Source organism: Podarcis gaigeae, assembly GCF_964106915.1.
Source record: "Podarcis gaigeae genome assembly, chromosome: 8".
NCBI lineage: Eukaryota > Metazoa > Chordata > Lepidosauria > Squamata > Lacertidae > Podarcis > Podarcis gaigeae.
In genome coordinates, this window is record NC_139684.1 from 33698949 (window position 1) to 33722844 (window position 23896).

General features: G+C 45.1%; 1 protein-coding gene across 3 annotated transcripts in view; it reads right to left on the reverse strand.

The window, feature by feature from the left end:
• ZNF423 (zinc finger protein 423) overlaps positions 1-23896 on the reverse strand; it is a 422985-nt gene that overhangs the window by 125772 nt on the left and 273317 nt on the right. For all 3 annotated transcript variants that reach the window (XM_083750440.1, XM_083750441.1, XM_083750442.1), the window contains one exon: positions 8479-11702. In XM_083750440.1, coding sequence (XP_083606566.1) covers positions 8479-11702 — 3224 coding nt within the window. The remainder of the gene's footprint in view (positions 1-8478; positions 11703-23896) is intronic.

Below are 23896 nucleotides of genomic sequence, written 5' to 3' on the forward strand. Positions count from 1 at the left end.
CAGAGTTGTAGGACCAATTCACCATCTTGGAAGACGGAAATCCAAACAGAGGATGGAGCAAACACCACTCCTGGCTTGCCATTTGAATGACTATACACCAGAATGTCAATGCAGTAAAGTTGTTCAAAGGTCAAATCTGCATTCAAAATATTGCATAACCAAAAAATTTCTAACAAGGCTGTAATGAATACCCCACTACAAAGGGTGATGGACAAACAGAAGCCAGAACTAAGCATCAACAGCCCAGCCCTACACATTGTGTTCAATGGGCTTAATCATTATGGTTTTAGTCTTAGACCAGGGAACGGAGCCTGGGTCCAGATGTTGCTGGACTCCAACCACCTCTCCATCCAACATAGCCAATGGTCAGAGATTATGGGAACTGCAGTCCAGGAACATCTGGAGAGCCACAGATTTCCCCACTCCTGCTTCAGACAGTCAGTGTAATCAGATTCATTTATATGTTGCAGTAAAATCTGCTTTTCAAGGAAACAAGACTTCTGGGCAAGAAGAGTGTAATTCCAGAAAAAGAGCATGAAAGAAACCTCATATCACCCATGGACCAGTGCAAAGGAGCACTTGCAGAAATAGAGATATACATTCCAGAAATCGTGGAAATCTGCAGTGAAACACGACACTGATTTCCCTTCACCAATTGCTATACACTTCCTATGTCACGCTAATAAGCTTAGCTGCCGAAACAAGGAGATAGCATTAAGAAGCAATTACATGAGCCACTTGTTCTATGGGAGAAGATTGGGTTTGTATTTAAGAGTGGCAAGGTGTGTCTTCTTGGTGATGAGACATGGGGAGGGGGGAATCCTAGGAATAATTTATAGGGATTAAAAGTTAAAAAGGTTCTGAAGGGAGGAATTCCATTAAATAAACAAAGCCTGTTGCTCCCCCCCCCCCTTTTTAAATAGATGGCTAAATCATGGCTAAATCAAATGGCTGGCATGCCTGCTGCTTACAAACAATGCAAAGGAAAATACCAGATGTAAACTGCAGCAATTCACATATGGATGACAAAAGCAGCAGAGCTGCAGGACGCTCGCAGAAGGGTACAAAATTCACCTGCTTTGGCCCTGTTCTCCAGTCCCAGACATATCTTGGGTATGGACAGCAGAAGACACACAGCAGAAGGCACACTGAGCCAACCCCAAGGGGAGATAGTGCCGCTACCCTTCTGTTGCATAACATTTGTCTCCTACTCAAAACAAACTCCTATTCCATGACAAAAAATGTTGTGTTCACTTCGGCCTTCCCCAAATCCAGATATTTTGGACTCCCAACTCCCACCAGCCACAGCCAGCATGGTCAATAGGAAAGGACTATAGAAGCTGGTGCCCAAAACATCCGGAGGGCACCAGGTTGCAAAGGGGTTTGTATCCCATTGAAATTAATAGACTAAGTTAACCATATCCATTAACTTCAATGGCCCATGTTGCAGATCAAGGCTGAATGAGAAAACAGCAACTTGGGCTACCCAGTGAATTTAAAAACTGGAGTGGGATTTAAAGAATGGGGGGGGCTTTCTAGCTCAAGAAATGCAACCTTTAAAAAAAAAAAAACCTTTTCTATTTAAACAAGATTTGGCTGTTGTTTTTCATTATAGAAGTATCTTTCCTCATCTGTTCACCCATAATTATTTCTCAATAGACTCTCCCGGTAACCCATTTTATTTCAGTGTTTATTAGGGCCTGGCGGGGGGTGGGGGGGACATTCTCTAAGCCTTGTCTACAGGATTACAGAAGTGCACTTATTAGCAGAGCATTCCTGGCATCTAGAGGATCTTCTATATTCCGAACGTACCTTTCCCTCTTGAGCTAGAGATATCAATACATCCTAGTGCTTACTGAAACATGTACTTCTATTGTTTTCAATGTAAACTCAATGTAGCTTCTCTCTGACTATATATTTTTCTAATCCTCTGCTGTTAGGCTCTGGGTAAAAGGGGGAGGGGGAAGCAGGGGGAGAGAAGAAGAAAAATCAATAACGGTCCAGAAAGAAAGAAAGAGGAACTGGTCAAGAATTATAGAGCAGTAATGTCGTTTGGACAGCTGCAGGCTGCTCAGTTTGTATTACACACATAAGGCAAGCAGCATAAAAACTGCATTTTACCTGTTGTACTACAAATCAACAAGAGATTACAAAACAGAGAACAGCATGTTGTTCAATTTAGTTTGCCTGGCTATATTTGAGACATCTTTTTTTTTTAACAAGCTTCTGAAAGCTATGATTCTTTGGAAAGGATATGAGCATTCAGGGGCCTTTTCTGTAATCACGAAAGCTTCTAAATCTATGGGGTTAGTTGTGATCAATGAGCTTCAGAAATGCAGTGTGTGTGTGCATGCATGTGTGAGGAAGAGGGAAAGCATCGAAATGAAAGAGATAAATAATCTATTGAAATTATCCTAAAAGGAAAAATGTGTTCCTGCCTTAATTGCACACCCCACATCTTTTCATCTGGCATTCATTTGCCTTCATCATGTTAAGGTTAAGTGTTACCAACAGTGCAATCCTTTCGCACGCTTACTCAAACATAAGGCCGACTATACTCAATGGAACTTACTCACTGCTAAGTGCTTACAGGATTGTCACCTAAGTCCCACTGAAACCAAAGGAGCAAGATGGGAGGCTGAAGCGAAAACCTCTCCAAAAGATTTCTATTCTGTTCTATTCTATTCTATTCTATTCTATTCTATTCTATTCTATTCTATTCATTCATCAAAATGTGTATACTGCTTACTAGGTCCAAGACCGTAAAAGCAGTTTACAGTAGACAGTCTAAAATATTCATTAAAAATACCCAAAACAAACGAGCAGACATTAAGAACAAATTCCATGAGAATATTATTACATGAGATTAATCTTTCAGGCAGGCAAATTTTGATAACTGGGAAAGAGGAGTGCCTTGCCTTTAAAGAGAAGGTAGCCAGAGGTTTGTCTTCTTCCCCCAACAAACAAAAGCCTTTCTGCCACCTGTCCAGCCACCACCTGGTACCTGGGACAGGATACCCCTGGGAGCAAGATTACAACATTGCTAAAGCAGCAACAATGCTTTCTTCTTTCTGCTTTTTCTGCTACTGGTTAAAAAGGGGGAGAGGACTCAGTCATTTCATCTTTAAAAGGCAAAATGCTCCAATGAAAATTCTTATATTCTGCCCACCCTTATAAAATCCACCTACTTTCATGAAAATAAAAATGATCCTATGAAAGTAAAGTCTGATTACTTTCACTGGAACTCATGCTGAGTTGGGAAGTTTGTTCAACAGGACCTCCAGGCAACAGGAGCTAGGTGAACTCAGCCTATATTGCCTGTTACTTGTGAACAGGGACATCCTGCTTGGACAGGACGTGCTCTTCCTGACAGTTATAGAAAAGGACTTCTTCCAAAAACACATCAAGCTGACTTATACCCAAGTCACATCAGTGGACTAAACATGAGAAAAGCTTTCTGACAGTAAGAGCTGTTCAGCAGTGGAGCAGATTCCCAAGAGGTGGTGGACTCTCCTTCTTTGAAGATTGGATAGCTGAAGAATCATGGCAAGAAAAATGGATGGACTATGCAGAACTGGCAAAACTGACATATAAGCTACAGGACAAGGATAACTGTGACTTTAAAGATGAATGGGAACCCTTTACGAAGTATTTGAAGATGCAACAAAGTGAACTAGACTCCTTGGCTGGCTTTGAATCAACATTCACAAACGTTTTATTGATAATAATCAGCTAAATAGTTTGAGGATCTATACAACTTTGTAACATGCAGAAAACAGCATTCTTAGAGAAATCAAAGACTGGAACTGAGGGAAGCCGGGGGGGTGGGGGTGGTGGGTTTTATGTGGGAGGGTGGGGGGAGGGAGGAACATTGGGGGGAATAAAGATGATATGTTTCTGGATAATATGTTCTGTTTAAATTTTGAATATTTTTTTTTTAAAAAATAGATTGGATAGCCATCAGCCATGGATGCTTTAGTTGAGACCCCTTTATTGCATGGGGTTGGACTAAATGTCCCTCTTGGCCCCTTCCAACTCTACAATTCTATGATTCTTTGCAAGGGGTGTTTTAAATGTATGGTGTGCACACAGGAATGATGAGAAATTTAGACCAGGGGGGCATGGCCAGGACTGTGAATAGAGTGGGGGCAATATGCCCCCTGGCATTTAAAACTGAAGCATTCTGAAAAGAAGGGGCATTGCAAAAAGGCTGGGGGCAGAGGCCCCTCACTGAAATTCAAATGTTCTCGCTAAGGGAGGACTCTACACACGGGCCATGGCTCCTCCACAGAGAGATGGGTCTTGCTTATGTCCTGTCATATGTCAAAGTTGACAGTGCCTGTGGATATAGGGCAGAACCCAGACCTAGAGCAATTTTAGGTCCAATTTTAGTCCACAGAGAACACCAAGGGGGCAGATAAATAGGGCAAGGGGCATTGTGGGTTTGCATCCATCAGCCTGTTCGCAGGATAGTTATTGTTTAACAGGAAGGTAGAATGGTGGATCTGAGGCATTAGCATATATGCCAATCGCAGGCTCCTGTGTAAAGTGTAATTTGGTGCAGGCCTGAATTCTGATTTTTCATTATCTTCTACAAAAGAAATCTGCCCTCTTGGGGCAAGATTCAAAGCATTTACTTTGTTGAAGAACTTAAATTCTCTCCTGAGGGAAGAGGAGGTATAGAAGCTTTGTTGAAGAGACAGAGTTAAAAGTAGGAGTAAGGAGGACGGCAACCATTTCCATTCACGATAATGGTGAAGGGGGGGAGTGAGTACAGTGAGAGGCTGGAGCATTTTAGCCTCTGTGTGCACAGCCATACGAAATCAGAATTAGCCTGGCATAAAAGAATAGGGCTGTTCTTCAAGAGGAGCGTGAAACACAATGAAGAAGCAAGGAGGAGAAAGGCGGCGATGGGGCTAATAAGTAGTTTTGGATGATGAACTCTCAAGAGGCATCATGCTGAAGGGAGAGGTGTTTCCATTTCGTATTTTATTCTCTGCAGAATTAGATGTATAACACAGCTGGAGGCAGGTCTAGTCACCGATTCGCTTGACCCCAAGGGAGCAAGTATGTAGTTGCAGTGCTAAAGCAGCAAGTGAAACAAAGCAAAGAATCTTTCGCTCGGATTGTTTCAAGCTCCGAGAAATCCTTTGAACCCAACACATTGTCGCAGATCAGCAAGATCTACAAGACAGACTTTTAACAGCTCTATCCCAGCCACGTACAAGATGATGCTTCGTTGGGGCAGAGTGGGGCAGGGCGGGTGGACTTCTGGCTCACATGGAGTGGGGGAGGAGGACCTTCGAATAGCGCCAAGCGAGTCGAGGGCTTTATGTGATGAATCAAAGGTAATTAAAAACGTTTCAGGAGGGGGGCACAAAGGATGTTATACGTGCAGCTGCTTTGCCCGTCAACCGAGAAAAAAGTGCCGAGCCTTGCTAGTCCATCTGATTTTATTCGGGACACCCAGAAACAAGCAGCCTTCCGAGCCACAAATAGTAGTTTGAAGAAATTATTTCCAAAGGCCACAAACTGCAGACATGAAAAGCTCTCTCAGAAGGTTGCCGATGTGCCGAAATAGCCAAGAATCCTATTAGTACAGATGCCAGTGGCAGACTTATCTGCAGAAACTTATGTAAGGAAGCAGCTGCTGGTTTGATCATGAGGTAGTCTGGGAATAGCTGCTACTTAATCAATGTTTTGTGTAAAGGCAACCCAGGGAAAAAAATCACTTTTTAATACATGCAACATATTGAAGAAAGTTCTTCAAAGATAAAGTGCCTACCTAACTGAACTAAGGACTTTGGGTGTGTTTTCCCCCCTCTTCCACTACCCAAAGCAATATAGGAGCTTTTGTTGAGGGAGGGGGGCAGGGTTCTTATCTTGGTTTGTAATTAAGCTGGAGACAGGCAGGATAGAGGGTTCCAAAGCACCAGCCCTGTGTTCTCTCTTCTTCTCCCCCCTGGAAACATCTCCTACTGCAAAACATGGCAGCAGCACACAGCATGGCTGAGCATCATGCCAGAAGGGCCCATCAGTGCTTGAGGTGAGACCCCCTTGGCTCAGATTCGCCCAGCAGGTAAAACATGGAGCCACCTTTCTGATCTTCCCACAATGCCCCAAACTGGCACTTGGGCAGGCTATATTGTTAGAGCGTTAAAATGGGTAGGTTTTCTGCTAACCACTGTAGTAGAACTGCCTGTGCCAACAGCTGCACCACCGCCATGTCTTCTGGTGTTCCAAGGTGTGCCAAGGTACAGGGTGCACTGAGTAGACCTTTGCTGGGAGGGGGGGTAGAGGAGAGGCACACACCTGAAACGGTTTTGCATGGCATATCCCCTCCTAGTGGTGCAGCAGTAAAACTGCTAGCTCGTTTGCAAAGCTAAGCAGGGTGCAGCATGGTTTCAAACTGAATGGGGCACCACATGTTGAGATTCCTGCATTGCAGGGGGTTGGATTCAGGGTCCCTTCTATGATTCGATGATCATCATGGTGCACATTCCCTCACCTCTGCTGAATTCCACTAGCTTCTGTTTGTAGAGGTGGGGAAACAGGCAACAAGATACCATTGTGATGAGTGTTTTGCAGCTGCTGAAATCACTAGAGAAAAAGAGATGTGTGGTCAATGCTTTCGCACTCCCCCATCAATCCTCCATAATCCTTCCACAGCCTAAGGTCAGAAATGTTTCAGTCTCCCTTAATAGTGCATGGTTGAATACATGGAAGAAAAAGCATAGAAAGCGAATTTCATATGGAGTCAAACTACTGGTCCATCTAACATATTGATATATACATTGACCTTAGAACCATCTTTTCCAGCCCTACTTGGGGATGGCAAGGACTGAAACTGGGACCTTCTGCAGGCAAAGCATGTGTTCTACCACTGAGCTACAGCACCTTCTTCTGGCATTGAGCTGCCACATTCCTCTGTGCAAGGCCCATGCTCAACAGTGTCCAACAAAATCCCCTGTCCAATGCCTGAAGAAAGATTAACAAGTTTTTCTTGTTGAGTCATTTCAAATGTTAGAAAAAGTGGCATGGGGATTAATTTCTGCATGGAGGGCAGGGAGAGGGAAAGATGCACAGCATATATTTTCCACTGCTGGTATATATAGCCATGCAAGTTGGCATGTCTATGAGCTGGCCTATGAACGTACAAATGGAGGAAAGCATATTAGTCATAGATTCCCAATCCTATGAGGGGTAGGTTGTGGCCACTTCCAAAAATGCTGTCCACATCAGACACAGCAACTGGGTGGTGTTTTCACTGCCTGCTGGCTGTGCAAAGCCTACTAGCATGCTCTGGAGTGCTCTAGGAAGCCACCTTGTGTGCCATGATCATGCCTAGTGAGCAAAAGACCTAGAATCTGTATTATGTATGTGTATTGCATTTATATCTCACCTTTCCTCCAAGAAGAACAAGGCAGCATACAATGTATGTCCCTCTCCCATTTTAGCCTCACAATAACCCTGAGACAGGTCAGGCTGAGAGCGAATGACTGTCCAAAGATCACCTGGTGAGCTTCATATCTGAATGGAGATTTGAACCCTGGTCTCCCGAGTCTTAGTCTAGCCATGCTCTAGCCATTGCACCACACAGGTTCTCTGTCGTCTGAAGTGGCCTCTGAGAGTGGTGTCACTTCACAAGGCTCTGAATCAGACATGTGCAAGGAGGTCTTTTAGGAAGCTATTTCTAGCTGCTATGATCCACGCTGCAGTTTGGGCAGAGACGAGCAGGTGCATTCTACACTCCGCCAAAACTTTGCTTTGTGGAGTCGCTCACCTGTGAGGCACACTTTCCCACTCTTCAGTGTTGGAACGCAGACAGAATGGTTTGTATGAAGCAGTATCCAAGTAGTGCCCAATCAATTTTTATATGAGAGTTTAAGTGAAATGACGAATTTGGAACTTGAATTTATTTATTTATTCTTTTATCTACCTTTCTAACCTGCTCAGGGCAGTTGGAACTCCATCTAAAATTGCTTTACAAAGGAAGGATGTTTACCATGAGTCTTTTATGGATATAATGCCACTGCTAACCTAACTATGACCACAACTGTGCTTGCCACTCTGTGAATGAACTAGTATCTAAATGAGGTAGCTTTGACAGCAGAACCCTATAACTCTGAAGCAAACAACAAAAACAACCAAGAATACCATTTTTCTCTAAAAACAATAATGTAATGTTATCTTTTTATAGTTGGGGGGGGAATCACCTGTACTTTGTAGTTAATTATCGTAGAGCAAATGTTTGCTGAGTTCCAACACTCACATGGAACTCCTGTATAAGCAGAGGTTCCCTTATTCCCTCCTGAGCAAGGGAGAGCCAGACACACACAGAGGAAGTTTTCCATACTAAAGAGGATGGAAGGTTCAAGTGCACATTGGAGCCCTATGTGCAATGCGAGTTTCTGAAGTCAGTATCTATTCTTCTTACTATTATTCATTATAGTAAAGCTAACCTGTGGCAGTACTTACTCTGGGAACAGGGGATGTCTGGGTACCCTTCTTCTGGCCACTGGTCTCAGGCGTCAGGTCTCGATGGTCCAACTGAAGGTGGCTTTCTAAGTCTTCGGCACTTTCAAATTTGACACTACACTCCGGGCACCTCAGGCTACCACAAGGTCTTTCGCTAACTTCTGGCGGGGTCATGCCCATGGACTGTCCATTGGTGCTCCTGGTCATGCATCCAGCACACAGGCCATACGGCAGACCGTTAACATCCAGTTTCACCAAGTCTTGCTTGTTCCTGAAGTCCTTCAAGCACAGAGCACACTTGTAGAATTTCTGCAAGGCCTGGCCGTTGGGAGAAGACGCCGCAGAGTTCCCTGCCAATTTTTGCATATGGAATGTTCCGTGGATTTTCAGCTCGAGAGTCGAGGTGACCGTCTGCATGCAGACAACACAGCGGAATCCGGTGAGGGAGTTTCTGAGGTCGGGGTGCATCTGGCAGTGCTCAATGAACTCCTCTTCGCTCTGCAGGGGCATTTTGCAGATCCGGCACGTCCCTGTATCCAAGCTCTTGCTGTGAGTTACTTTGTGCTCCGTCAGGGTCAGGAGGGATGGGAAGCGTTCCCCGCAAATGGGGCACATGTAATGCTTTGCTGGGCCTCGGTGGGTCTGCATGTGCTCCCGGAGGCCGTTCTCAGAGAAAAAGGTCCTTGAGCAGATGTTGCACTTGTGGCTCCCTTTGATGAACTCTGCTTTCTTCCTGGAACAGTCGTCCTCCCCTGGCCTGATGTTATGGTCCCTCAGACGGTGGTTCTGCAAAAGCACCTCCATCGTATAAGCCGCCCCACAGATATCGCAGCCGTACATGGGCTCCGAAGCATCCACGTCATCCTCGCTAGCTTCGTGGCTGTTTGAAGTGTCTGGATTTTTCATCAACATGTTCTGGATATCGGCAGATTCTGCCTTCTTGCTAGCCGGCACTGTGCCATTGGCTGTTCCGTTCTCAGCGCTGGCATCAAAGACACAGTGCTTCTCCCGCAAATGTTTTTCAAGCAAGATGATGGCGTGGAAGGCTTTGCTGCAGAACTTGCAGTTGTACTTTTTGCTGTGGGTCGTGATGTGGCACTGCAGCTCCACTTCGGTGCTAAACGTCTCTCCACAGAAGATGCACTTGTGAGACTTTGCAGGGTTGCCCAGGTGACTGTGCTTCACGTGGATCTGGAGGTCCACCTCCTTCCGAAAATCCCAGTTGCAGGCTGTACACCGATACATCTTTTTCTCATTGCTGTGTTTCACTGCCAGGTGCACTTGGATAGATACCTTGGAGTCAAAAACCTCTTGGCAAAGGGTGCAGTGATACAACACAAAAGTATGCATGTCCAGCAAATGTTTCTGCAGATCGTCCACCGATGAAAACTGCTTGTCGCAGCTCTCGCAGACATAATGAGTTGAGGTTGTCATGTAGTGGACAGTGAGGTGCTGCAGGAGAGATTCCTGGGAATCAAAGTCTTCTTTGCACTGAGGGCACGACTGCTTCCTTAACAACAACTCCAAATGCAACTTCAAATGAGTCTGGAAGCTTTCAAAGCTGGAGAACTTCAGTTCGCACTGGTTACACGGGTACTCGCCATTCGAAACTGAATTGACGCTGGCAGAAAGCCGCTGCCTTTTGGGGGAAGACACTTCAACATCAGAAGAAACTGGACTCTGCTCACCTTTGGACTTTTTGTTGTGTGCCAGTGGAATGTTCTTATGGTTTTCTTTGATGTGTTTCGTTAGCTTGAGAATAGAGCCAAAAATGGGCGAGTTTGTGCAATACGGGCAGGAATATACCTCCATAAAAGACTGTGATGGCTGAACAACAGGGGAATCCAATTTGGAGTTTCCTATGTTGCAGTGAGTTTGCTGGATGTGCTCAGTCAGAGAGGCTTCGGTCAGAAAGCCCATGGAGCACTGGTTGCAAAAGAAGGCGTTGTTGCCGTCTTGAGTTGTGGCTCCCGGCCCGCAGTGAGCGATACGGATGTGTTCCTGCAGGCTGTTGATGTCTGCAAACATCTCTGGACAATAGTTGCAGTGGAAGGCCGAAATGTTGCTGAACTGCATCATGGGATATGCGTGGTTTTTATGCACCTTCCTCACATGTTCGTTCAGGTTATACAACGTGGGCATGGATTCAAGGCAAATCTGGCACGTGTGGCTTTGCTGAGGTTTGTCCACATGGATGGTTTTCAGGTGGATCTCCAAGACGGCGAGGCTATTGAAATCGCGCTTGGTGCAGTACGGGCAGCTGTAAGAGACTTTTGACCAGGACTGTCCCTCTTCTCTCTCCAGGGACCTCATCTTCTTTTGCCCTCTCAAGGGTTTCAGAGTCGAGTCGGGAGTGGAGCCCCGCTCCACCGAAGCGCTGGAATCCGGCGTGGCACTGCTCATGGAGGCCACACTGCCCAAGACAGGGTCGGGGCTGATGCTGTGGTTGCTGGAATCAGGCTGCCGGTGGCTATCCAAGTGGCAATAGACCTCCTCCACCGAAGAGAACTGCTCTGGGCACATGGGGCACTTGTGTTTCTTGTTGGCGTGGGCTTGGTGGATGTGGGATAGCAGGGAGTTCTCGTCGGCAAACACCTCAGGGCAATGGATGCACTGCAGGTCAGCCTTCTCGGAGAGCTGAGGGTGGCGCGTCATGACATGCTTCTCCAGCTCCTCGGTCTGGCTGAAGGTCTCCTCACAGTAGTCGCACATGAAGTCGTCCTTCTTGCCGTCCTTCTCGCTCTTGGCCAGGTGCTCCTTGTTCTTCTTGTGGGCCTGCATGTGGCTCTGCAGGGAGCTGGTGGAGGAGAAGCCCCGCTTGCAGACCGTGCACTTGAAGGGCTTGCTGGAGCTGTGCGTCTTCAAGTGGATCTTGAGGTGGTCGCTGCGAGAGAAGGCCGCCTCGCACTCGTGGCAGTGGTACTTCTTGTCCCCCGTGTGCAGCTTGATGTGCCGGTCCCTGCTCCTCTTGTGCTTGAAAAGCCGGCTGCAGTAGGTGCATTTGAAAGGTAGCTTGTCGCTGTGGATCTGCTCGTGCCTTTTAAGGTAGCTCAGGCGAATGAAGGACTTATCGCAAAACTGACAGGGATACGGCAGGCCGGTCCCCCCTTCCTCCTCCCCGATGCCGAGATCACACCCATCTCCTATCATCTGAGTGGGTGATGCAACGTCTTTGCTGGAGGGAGATGAAGCCACCCAGGAGAGTTGTGGGTCGTCATCGCCATCTGTAATGGGAAAGCAGAAAGGAGATTAAAAACAATTCCCAGTGCATCTGTGAAAATAGGGACAAAGCCGTTCAACAACACTATGGCCCTTCTGCTACTCCAGCGTTTAAAAGAGAGAGGAAGAAAGCAGAAGAGGGAAAGATTCAATTGCAGAACAAAAACAAAACTGAAAGAACCAGCGCATGCCACAAATGCCTCCTGAATCTTAACAGGATGTTGGAGCAAAAGAGAAAATGCAGATTAAGTCTGCTGCACAAATCTATTCTTTTTAAAGTAAAATAAACAAATATGCCAAATACAGAGCATCCGTTATTAATGTTAAGCAATTTCTCCTTCCTCCACCCCCCCCCCTCACAAGTCCCCCAAGCAGGTTTAACACCTGTCTACTGTATTGCCAAGCAATAAACAGCGAGTCAAGAAAACAAAGCGCAACATGCCTCAGAGCGATACAAACATTTCTAAGAGCTGCTGTGTTAAGTGCTTGTACGTGAGCATTTTTCAACACATACTTGTCGGAACGGTTTTCAAATAATACAGCCTGGAAAAAAAAAATCCGTTCCGGCCCTGCCTCAAAATGGGAAAGGCTACACAGGAGCAGTTACAACCAGAGAATCTCCCTCTCTCAAACACACACACACACACACACAGAGAGAGAATCATTCAATAGTATTGTGACATAAACAAGATGGATTTCCCCAAAGCCCACTTGCACCTGAAACAAAACTGAAATCAATGGTCAGAGGCTGGAAAAGGTAAGGTGTCAGGTGGCTTTTAAACCACCAATTAAAAACAAAAGGCACCCCCTCCTTGTTGGGCTAGTCATGCAGGGTGGGCAGCATTCTGCACTGTGCACCCAACTCTAAAGGTGCTTCCATGCAGTCAGAGTCAGCCTGGCTCCGGCGCCAATTTCATGCCATGTGTGTGCCTGCCAACTCTGCAGCAAGACGGAAGATACTTCGTTGGCAGCAGGGAAGGGAAAGCGGTTCCACATCGTAGCTCAGAGCCTCTGGGCCTGGCAGTGCCACGGCTTTGGAGGGGGGCACCTCCACCATATTGTGGGGGGGGGGGGAGGTGGGGGTTGAGCTATTGGTTTTGCCAATTTCAGATTTGCAAAGATCTTTTTTCCATTGCACACGCACACAGTTCAACTCAAAGCACCAGGAATAAAGGATTGATTTTCTTACACAGCTGCTTTTCCCTACAAATTCATTGCAGCTGTTTTGATCCCTCTTCGTTTTCACGTCTTCCACAAATGCAAACACGAACAGTAACAGCTGCTGGTTGTTCCCCACCTCTCTGTCAGCTTCTACTGACAGGCCCCCCAATTTAGTGCTAACACTCAGCCACTTGTAGTTGACCCCAGTGCTACTGAACTTTTCCAGCCACTTGGTATATTTTGCTTGATTCTTAGTCCATAACTTTTTGGAGACCTGAACAGAAGTCTGCTCTGTCAGTAGCTCCCTTACCTCTATAAGTAGGTTGCCCCTCCTCTACCATGCAAAGAGTGCACCAAAGTCCTCTGCAAATGGGTCCGAGGAAGAGTCTGGAAGGACCTAGTGCCACAGAACCACTGAAGCTAAGCAGGTTTTGACCTGGTCAGCCCTGGGATGGGAGGCCACTAAGGGCATCCCTTTCAGAGTGGGTCATAAAATGCAACATTTTAAATGATGATTTTTTTTAAAAGGTTGTGCCCTCATACATGGCTACTTGGGCCTCACCAAAAATCCCAGTACAATAAAAAGGTTTGCGTATGCTAATAATGTGTGTGCACAGGTGCAAATTTAGAAATCATCTTTGTAGTTTTAAAATAACTACAGTAAAGCTCGCCTTAGCAAGGAAGACTGAAACCAGGTGACATGTCTGGCTACTCAGTCTGTTATCCAGGTGTTGTGGATGGGCAACTTCAGGGTCCCCCATGCTTCTCTCTCATAAATGTTACTAGCCAGTTAAATGAATGAATGAATGAATGCACCTGCAGAGGGCTGGGAAAGGAGGGGTAGAGGGTTCTCTCCTTCCTCTGCAGCCTGTAGAGTACCTGCCGTGAGTGCAGAAGAGGATCAAAGCACCCACATGTAATTTGATGCCCATACACAAAATCCCTTATCACCAAAGTCTACCAGGCTACTGTTGAAATGCAAGGCTGGTAACATATATTTCATGAGAATATGTCTCAGGCAGCTTGTATGCTTAATTATCTGAGGACCCTTTCTGTTCTGTGCAACCCCCTCAGATATTTACTAAAATATGTTTCCTCTGGATTTCTTATTAATCTAATCACATTCAGTATGACAGGGAGGCCCGTCAACTACTGCCCTTGTCTGGGATCTTTGGTCTTTGCTGAAGATTAAGGCCTAGCCCTATTACCTAAACCTTGGGCTTCCACTTAACATTAATCTAATCTTTTTCCAACTTTATTGCAAAAAAAAAAAAATTGTTGGATTTTAGTCCGCCTTACCTCCTTTTCACTTGATTCCTTTTTACCGCCAGTACCTGTTGTAAACTGCTTTTGGCATAGCTCCATCAAAAAGCTGTATAACATGGGGTTGTTGTTTTTTTATGAAGAAATTAAGAATAAGGTGCGCTCTCTTGCACACACGCCATAGAAAGATCTGGTAAGTGTTCAATAGATATTTTTTTAAAAAAATTACTTTTGAAATTCATTACCTACCTCCACCCCCACCCTCAGCCTACGATCATACCTTGTGCAGATGAGAAATTAAACCTAACTCTGCAGATTGTAAATCAACGGCACTCCCCATAATGAGCAAGCTTTAAGCCTTGCCCTGGACAGCCTCTGTCTCGCTCTCACGCCAGCTACAATCACAGGGGGCCTTTCTCACCAAGCAAGAAAGGGGGAGGCTGCCTCTTCCCCCCCCCCCCAAGGACTTGAATTAATGGGCTCTTCTGACTGGAAGGATTCAGCTGGCTGCTTGCTCCCCGGATTACATTCAGCAGGGAAGGACCAGCAAACCACTGCACACACTAATTCCCAGCTCATGCCAGCTGGGCTCCTCAAGGGGGATGCAGGCAAACGGGGGGAGGGGGGACCAGGGAGGCACAAGGGGGCTTTTAAACTAGGGCAACAAATGGCGAATTGGCTCTCAATGTGTTTCCGTATTTTTAAAATATTACTCCACCGTAATATTATTAGAACAACAGGAGTCCATCGAGCCATCACTTAAAAATACAAGAACGGAAAGAACTTAAGGCTGTACATTTGCAAAACACTTTAAAATGCCTTGCTCTTAAAACACAGCGATTGCTTTAAAACAGCCGTGAGTCTGCCAGAGCAATTTTATGCACGTTTACTCAGAAATAAGTCCTATGGGGTTCAGTCCCAGGAAAGTGTGCCAAGGACTGCGACCTGCAAGGAGCTGGCCACTGAGGAAACGAAATCTTGGGAGAGTTGGGGTTCAGTCACCGTGGCTCAGAGCCAAAGCAGGTGGCTAGCAAAGCAACAGAATCTTCTGACATGGTTGTGTTCTTTTAGGAATTACTCAGGAATAGATTGGCCTCCAATCTAGTCTTTAAATGAATAAGAGCCCAGTGTAAAAATTTGGTGGCAAGATCCCCTTGCATTCCATTTGCACCATGTTTCCAGTCAAGGCCAGCTGTTTGCAATGCTTTCAGACTTGGGCCCACCTTTAACACCAACCTTCAACTTCAGAACCCACTATTAGCGTATTTTCCACTCTATAAGACGCACCAGACCACAAGACGCACCTAGTTTTTGGAGGAAGAAAACAAGAAAAAAAATATTCTAAATCCCAGAAGCTAGAACAGCAAGAAGGATCGCTGCGCAGCGATCCCTCTTGCTGTTCTGGCTTCTGAGATAGCTGCACAGCCTGCATTCGCTCCATAAGACGCACACACATTTCCCCTTACTTTTTAGGAGGGAAAAAGTGAGACTTATAGAGTGAAAAATATGGTAATTTCCTTCTCCTCCTGCTGTATCCTTAAAGAACATCTTAAACAAGGAAAGTAACAAAAATGGCAGTGTACAATCTGCTTTATGTCACTTAGGAGTCTCCAACCAACCAGTTGAATACCAGTGATCTAGAACAGCCTGTTGTCTTCCAGAATTTAACAGCCACTATCCCTGACTACTGGCCATGTTCTATCGGGAAATTTTTAATGTTTGATTATGTTTTTATATGGGTGTTGTATTACTATTCATTATTAATTAATATTGATAATGGAAGGTGCTGATAGGAGTACCTATAACAGGTACAGTGGTACGTCTGGATGAAAACGGAATCCGTTCTGGAGCCCTGTTCACATCCAGAAGCGAACACAACCCACACCTGCGGGTCACGATGCGCTGCTTCCGCACATGCATGTGACGTCATTTTGGCTGTCTGCCCATGCGTGAGCAGCGAAACCCGGAAGTAACGCGCTCCGTTACTTCCAGGTCGCCGCAGGGCGCAACCCGAAAATACTTATCCCGAAGCTACTTCAACCCAAGGTATGACTGTATTTCTATACCCTCCTTCAAATAAAATAGCCAGGGAGGTTTACATTTTAAAAAATACAAGATACACTGAAGAGTACAAAATATTGAACAAAGCAGTAAACACAAAAAGCAAAAGACATTTTGAAAACAGCGTTCAAACTACTAATAAGCTTAGGGAAATAAAGAGGTCTTTACCTAACACCCAAACACCGCAATGCACCAGGTGAGCCTGTCTAGAAAGAGAATTAGTGTACCGTGGTCAAGGCGCCCCTGTTCCTGGTAGCCACCCACCATACCTAAAAAGGTGTAAATACCTGACAGGTAAACACACATGGAAACTAGCAGCCCTTGGTCCTCAGCCATGGAATGCTTTAAAATAGGGGTAGGGTACCATTTTTCTAGGGACGCAGGTGGCGCTGTGGGTTAAAGCCTCAGCGCCTAGGACTTGCCGATCGAAAGGTCGGCGGTTCGAATCCCTGCGGCGGGGTGCGCTCCCGCTGCTCGGTCCCAGCGCCTGCCAACCTAGCAGTTCGAAAGCACCTCCGGGTGCAAGTAGATAAATAGGGACCGCTTACCAGCGGGAAGGTAAACGGCGTTTCCGTGTGCGGCTCTGGCTCGCCAGAGCAGCGATGTCACGCTGGCCACGTGACCCGGAAGTGTCTCCGGACAGCGCTGGCCCCTGGCCTCTTGAGTGAGATGGGCGCACAACCCCAGAGTCTGTCAAGACTGGCCCGTACGGACAGGGGTACCTTTACCTTTTTACCATTTTTCTGCCAATAGAAAAACTCCCTTTGGAGTCGCACACTAGGGTGGGTGAGTAGGGCCAGATTTCCAATGGAAAGGTCCAGACAAATGTGAGTCGGCCCACAATCCAGAAGGCCACACGCAACCCTTTAGTCAAAGATTCTCAGCCATGGCTTTAAAAGGTCATCAACAGCACTTTGAATTAGGAGTCAGATATGTACTGAAGAGTGTTGTAGCTGGCCTAGTATATTGGAATGAGGGACATGAGAAAAGCCTTGCCCATCTTGTTCTTCACCAACCTGTTCTCACAGTGCCAACCAGATGCCTATAGGAAGTGCAACAATGCCTCTGTCCACTTATGAATCCTGGTAACTGGTACCGAGGTAGAACATAGCCAGTGATAACCTTATCCTCCATTAATTTGCCTGATCCTCTGATCCTCTTTTAAAGTCGCTCAAGTTTGTTGGTGGCCATCACAACGTATTGTGGGAGTGAGTTCCACAGTTTAACACTGTGTGAAGAAGTACTTCCTTTTGTCTGTCCTGAATCTTCCAACATTCAGATTCATTGGGTGGCTCCCAATTCTGGTATAGGGAGAAAAAAAATCTCTATCCACTTTCCCCCACACCAGGGGTCTGCAACCTTTAAGACAAAAAGAGCCACTTGGACCCATTTCCGAAGGAAAAAAAAAACTGGGAGCCGCAAAACTCGTCATTATAAAAATAACTTTTTTGTCACTTTTTTTTATTATTTCTTTGTTTGACCCCTCAGAATTACTCCTCCTCATAGAAATAAACGTTAAATTAACAAGTTACCTTTTGTGTGTGTGTGTTCTTCACTCCCCTTCAAAACAGTGACCAGCGTACATGTCCCTTACAATGTAGCGGGCGGGCGGGAAGGTGACGTCGGGACGGTGCAGGACTCACAGCCAGTACAGCACCCGCCACACTGGGGAGTGTCGGGGCTCACAATGCACCTCCTCCCCTCACTAGTATCCGCCCCGGAGCCACAGCAAAGGTGTAAAAGAGCCACATGCGGCTCTGGAGCCGCGGGTTGCAGACCCCTGCCCCACACCATGCACCAGTAAGAGTGATACTGTTAAATTCAGATGAGGTTTCTTTTCCAATGGAATAATGATTCCACATTAATGCAATCAAAGGAATGAAGCAGAATAAGGGGGGTGGGGGTGGGAATCGCTTCTCCAAAAGGAGATTAAAGTCATTAAAAGTGGCTAATCCTGCAGAGTGGGACTATTTGAAAACAGAGGAACCATGTGATTGGTGGAAGGCCTTTGTCATCAACCACAGGCTAGCATCAGCAAGTATGAAAAAGGGGAAGGAAATTCAATAAAGGTTTAATTAGGAGGGTGGGTGAAGAACACTAAGCAGGTTTGTGAATGCAAACCTTCTTGAGGATAGATGTGCAGGTCACGAAGCTTCTACGAAGGAACTCGATAATCAATCACGAAACAGAGCAGTCATTTAGCAACTTAATGCTCAGTGCATTTTACATGCCGGCGTGCATTCATCTTCATCACTGAGGAACTAATTCCAGAAGGGATGAATCCCATAAATGCATTTCTTTATCTAATAAGAGCAATTTGGCCCAAATTGTCATATAAGTTACACATGTGCAACATTTATCTTTCAGATTAACGTTGACTCTGAACAAAAACCTACGCAGGAACCAATGAGGACCATGCACCGAATATGACATGGTCTGCTTTCCTAACATAATAAAGACAGACATGAACAGTTGCTAAGACTCTTTGGTTGTTTGAGTCAGTTGGATGTTCTGTTTTTGCTACCCAAATATTGGGTCAAATAGGAAAATTGAATTGCTGTCTTTGCCACAGTTCAGCTTTGCTTGCTTTATGATGGAGCTGTTCATTTATGTTATTTAAGGGCTTGTTTTGTAATTTTTGCATATTGAAATTTTCTATTTCCTTTTATATGTTTTTATTTCATTGTTCCCTACTCTCAACTGAAATATTCAATGGAGAGTGAGGGTTATAAATACTTAGTTAATTAATGCACTTACCACCACCACCCAGGAGAGTGGGCAGCAGTGTAATTTTCCAAAGCAATGCAGGCTTCGGCCAGATTTAGAGAACTGTAGCCCTTACCTCACTTAGGACCTTTGTGCAACCAGCATTTTCAGTGGATCGTATTCTTTCTTGGATTATCAAGCTACTTGGCTGAAGACTGTGCAAACTTTACCAGATTCACTACCTAGAGCTGTAGTGCCAACAGGGAAACGGAGTTCCTCTTCAGCGATGTTTAGTTATCCCTTGACAGTAAAGGTATTTTAATGGCTCTAATGGTTTTACGGGTTTTAAGGGACCTGGGTGGTGCTGTGGGTTAAACCACAGAGCCTAGGACTTGCCGATCAGAAGGTCGGCAGTTTGAATCCCCATGACGGGGTGAGCTCCCGTTGCTTGGTCCCTGCTCCTGCCAACCTAGCAGTTGGAAAGCACGTCAAAGTGCAAGTAGATAAATAGGTACCACTCCGGCGGGAAGGTAAACGGCATTTCCGTGCGCTGCTCTGGTTCACCAGAAGCGGCTTAGTCGTGCTGGCCATATGACCTGGAAGCTGTACGCCAGCTCCCTCGGCCAATAAAGTGAGATGAGCGCCGCAACCCCAGAGTCGGTCACGACTGGACCTAATGGTCAGGGGTCCCTTTACCCTTTACCTTTAATGGTTTTGCAGATGACCAGGCAGAAGAACTTCTATAACACTGGACAAGAGTTTGAATGTTTCAAGTCACCAATATCCCACAGCTGACTGAATTCAAATATGCAGATACGCAAGCTGAATGGAAACGTAACATATGTGATATTATTTGCAGGACTGGGGAGGAACAAGGAAAGGCGATGTTACCAGTCGTTCAACCCAACTTTGGATTCTGTTACAAGGACTCTTTGATTAAAATCAAACGCACTGCTGGGTAAACCTTCACACTACATAAGGTGTCTGACGCCACCACTCTGCCGTGTAAATTAATGCAAATCACGTTTGCAGAAACCAAATGTTCAGGTTTCCATGTTTAAAATTAAGTGTAACACTGATGTGTTTTCTGTTTACTGTTTTAAATAAATTTGCATTGTCTATTCATGGTTCCCCTTGCAACTTTAGATTTACAGTGGTACCTTGGGTTAAGAACTTAATTTGTTCTGGAGGTCTGTTCTTCACCTGAAACTGTTCTTAACCTGAGGTACCACTTTAGCTAACAGGGCCTCCTGCTGCCACTGAGCAATTTCTGTTCTCATCCTGAAGCAAAGTTCTAAACCCGAGGTACTACTTCCGGGTTAGTGGAGTCTGTAACCTGAAGCATCTGTAACCTGAAGCCTAGATGAACCTTTGATTTATTTGATTTATATACCTCCCTTCATCGAAAGATCTAAGGGCGGTCCACTTGCATCGATTTCAGACATCATGGCATACCTCTACATTTGCATGCAGAAGGTCGCAAATTCAATCCCTGGCATCTCCAGGAGACAAGTTTAGGTTATGTTTCTTAAATCTGTATATCACTTCGCACTAAAAACTCTTGAAGTAGTTTACGAGCAAACAAAACACACAGTAATAAAATTACTAAAAAGGATTTAACAATATTGCATTCTTATTTTTATTACTTACACTTTCTGCACTCAGGCCTCTCAAAACAACTTAGACAGTAAAAATAAAACAACAGACGTAACTAACTACCCTCCCAGTTAAAAACCGTAAGCCTGGGTAAATCAGAAAGTTTTTGCTTGGTGCCTAAAAACGCGATAGTGATGGTGCCAGGAGTGCTTCCCTGGGGAGAGCATTCCACAGTTGGGGAGGTCCCACTGAAAATGTCTAAACTAATGTTACCATCCTCTGTACTTCCCTTGGAGAGGGCACACAAAGAAGGGCCTCAGATGATGATCATGGTATCTGGGTTGATTCAAGTGGGGAGAGATAATATCTGCCCAAATGTCTTTGTCTAGTGTCAAAATGATGACAATCTTGGTACCAGGCAGCTCCAGTAGGAGGAAGATCCAGTGGCAGCCCTTAGGACTATGTAGAGCTTCTACAAATCAGTACAGACAACACTGGGCGAGATAGACCAAATAGCCTGACCTAGTGTAAGGGAACTCCTTATGTTCCAAAGTCATACCTTTAGTAATTTATTTCACTATATTACTCATCCTCTCCTGTGGACTATTAAGAGGCTTTAAACACATGACACCACACACACAGGAAAGGGCCAGACTGACAGATCCTTCATCTGCAGACCAGATTTCCTGGTTACTTTTGACACCGCAGCTATATCTTATTAAGAGTGGAAAAAATGACAGCTACTCATAGGAAACAATGTAGAAATCCAGGATTTTATCACTGCAGCAATTTGGCAGCAAGGTTCCACTTCCAACATCGCCAAGTACAAGCAAAAACAGAAGTTCATGCTCTTTGAAACTCAGGTCTTGTGTAAAGAGGAAAATGTGGAATCTTTGAAAATGAATCCTGCTCTAGTAGAGGAGAGATTGGAACCAGGTGGACATTCTATATCCATATTGTGTGCAACAGAGGGGTTGAAGCTGAGAGTTACTCACAACAGCCCTTCAATACAGTCCATATGTGTTATTTTCTCTCTACTGCAGGATTTTGGAGGGGAAGGGAAGATTAATGCCTTACTGATAGCCCTGTAAAGTAACATAAATGCAATCTGCACTTCAAAACCCCAGCCCTGCAGATTGGAAAGTGGGCAAGATAGTGATTAACAACATTCCCTGTGATGCTTCCTACTAGAAATATCCCCACATATTAATTAGTAAAACTGATGTTATTGTCTCCCTCCTTCCTAAGCTTGCAGTGCATGTAACTACCCTGCTTTGGAACATAGGAATCTGCCATAAGGCCCCGTTAGACTATCTACTGATCTAGTCCACTATTGTCTACTGTTGACTTGCCGTGTTTCTCCAGGTGGAATTCTTTCCCATCACCTGATCCTTTTCTAGGTGGAAATGCCAAGGGCTGAACTTGGGTCCTTGTGCCTGCAAAGCAGGTGTTCCACCACTAAACTATGATTCTATCCATTCCCACATTATGATCTCCATGTTTCAGATGGGAACTGAAGTTGACAATGGCATACAAAAACTCCCTAATAAATCACTAACACCTCCGTGATCTCCTAACACGTAACAAGCCATCAAAGATGCATGTATCTGCCACACACTTACAGGGGGTGGGAATGCAAAGTGACACTAGAACAATTATACAGGATATACTGTACAGGTGTTGCAAGTGTACCCATCTCGCTAACCATTTCCATGGGCAGTAGCCAATCAATTCATTCTGTCAATGCAAGGATTTCTGCTTACACAATGGAATTTCCCTTCTCCTCCCCTGTGCTTGCCCCATTCCCTCCCCAGAGGTTTGTGGAAACCCCCGGAACAGATTTAGGGGGCACATGGGAGAGGGGAATATGTTGTATTTCACAAGCAGAGATCCTTGTGCTGATGGAACAAGATAGTTGGATGCCGCCACATGTCTCTAAGTTGCCTGAAATTTTAACAGCTGTGCCGAAAACAGACAGTACAGCAAAAGATTTCCCAACAAAATATATCAGGTTGCAGCAAAGGTTAAATATGGTGAATCTGCCAACTCCAACACCTTCTCCAAAACATAAAAACAAATCAAAAGCCACTGTTCAATTGAATGTAGACAAGGCTGTTGTACTTCCATTCGCATGTACCTTTTAGCTCACCTTGTGCCTTTTAGCATTCTGTGTAGCAATCTAGAAACCAGCGTATGTGTGTTAGTCCAGTCAGTTTCTCTCTTCCTCTTTCTGAATTCCACAGTTATACTTTAAAAAAAAATCAAGGAAAAACCTTCCACACAATTAAATTTGTTCAATTAATACCTCAAGGTATTTATCTGCATAAAGCTTATCTGCAAAACTAGGTAGGTTGCATCTAGTGTTAGCAATACTCAGAGCTAATCTACTGAAATTAATGGACATGACTGACTTAGGCCCACTCATTTCAATGGATCCGCTCTGAGTATAATTTAGTTGCTACAACCTGTATTGCTCTGGACTGCAGCTTTATCTTACAGACTTAGAAATTCAGGCCTTCACAAATGGGGCGGGGTGTCAAATCCCCTCATTCTCACACCCTAACCTGTTTTGCTCATAATGATAAGCCAAATGGATTACTAAGAGCAAGGAAGTTAGCTTCTGGAGAAATAGAAAACCTGGGCTGCTTCAGTCCAGTTCCGCTGCCGCCGCACGTGATTTGACTTAGTGTTCCATTCAAACCTGGGCTCATGGTTTGTCTCATGCCAAACAAACCATTAACTTGGCTTGCTGGAATGGAACAAACCATACGCCCAGGTTCACACATCAATGCTAAACTAATCCACGTCTTGCTTCATTCTGGGCAGAACCATACCAGCAGGACGTGGAGAGAGAAGCAAAGTGTCTGCAATTTGCTCTCCATGCCCCAACACACTTCCTTGCTTTTGGCATTGCTATGTGCAAATTAGGCCATTCACTACAATAGCCCCCTTTTCCTTCCTAAGGAAAAAGATTGCATTGTGAGTAACTTGGCACAAATGATTCACTGAATGCCAATGTGGAGGGGAAATATGGTGTCTTGTAAACAAGGCATGGAAGTCATAGGGAAGCTGCTTAGTCCCATGCCAGACCTTTGGCCAACCAGCTCAGCATTGTCTACCCTGACCAGCAGTAGCTCTCCAGGGCTTCAGACAGAAACCTGTCACACCCCTACTTAGAAATGGAAGACATTGTATCTGGGACCTTGTGCCTGTAAATCCGTATGTAAATTCAGTGGATAGAGTAATAATGCAATTGACTAAAACCCATATGCTTAATCATTCAAAATTTCTTTAATTTGTTTGCCATCTTATTTTTTTTACCTACCAGCAACACAGTAAGGCTGCAACCAGATTAAATGACTTTTGATTGACTAATCATATGCATTTTAGCCAATTAAAGTATCACTCTATC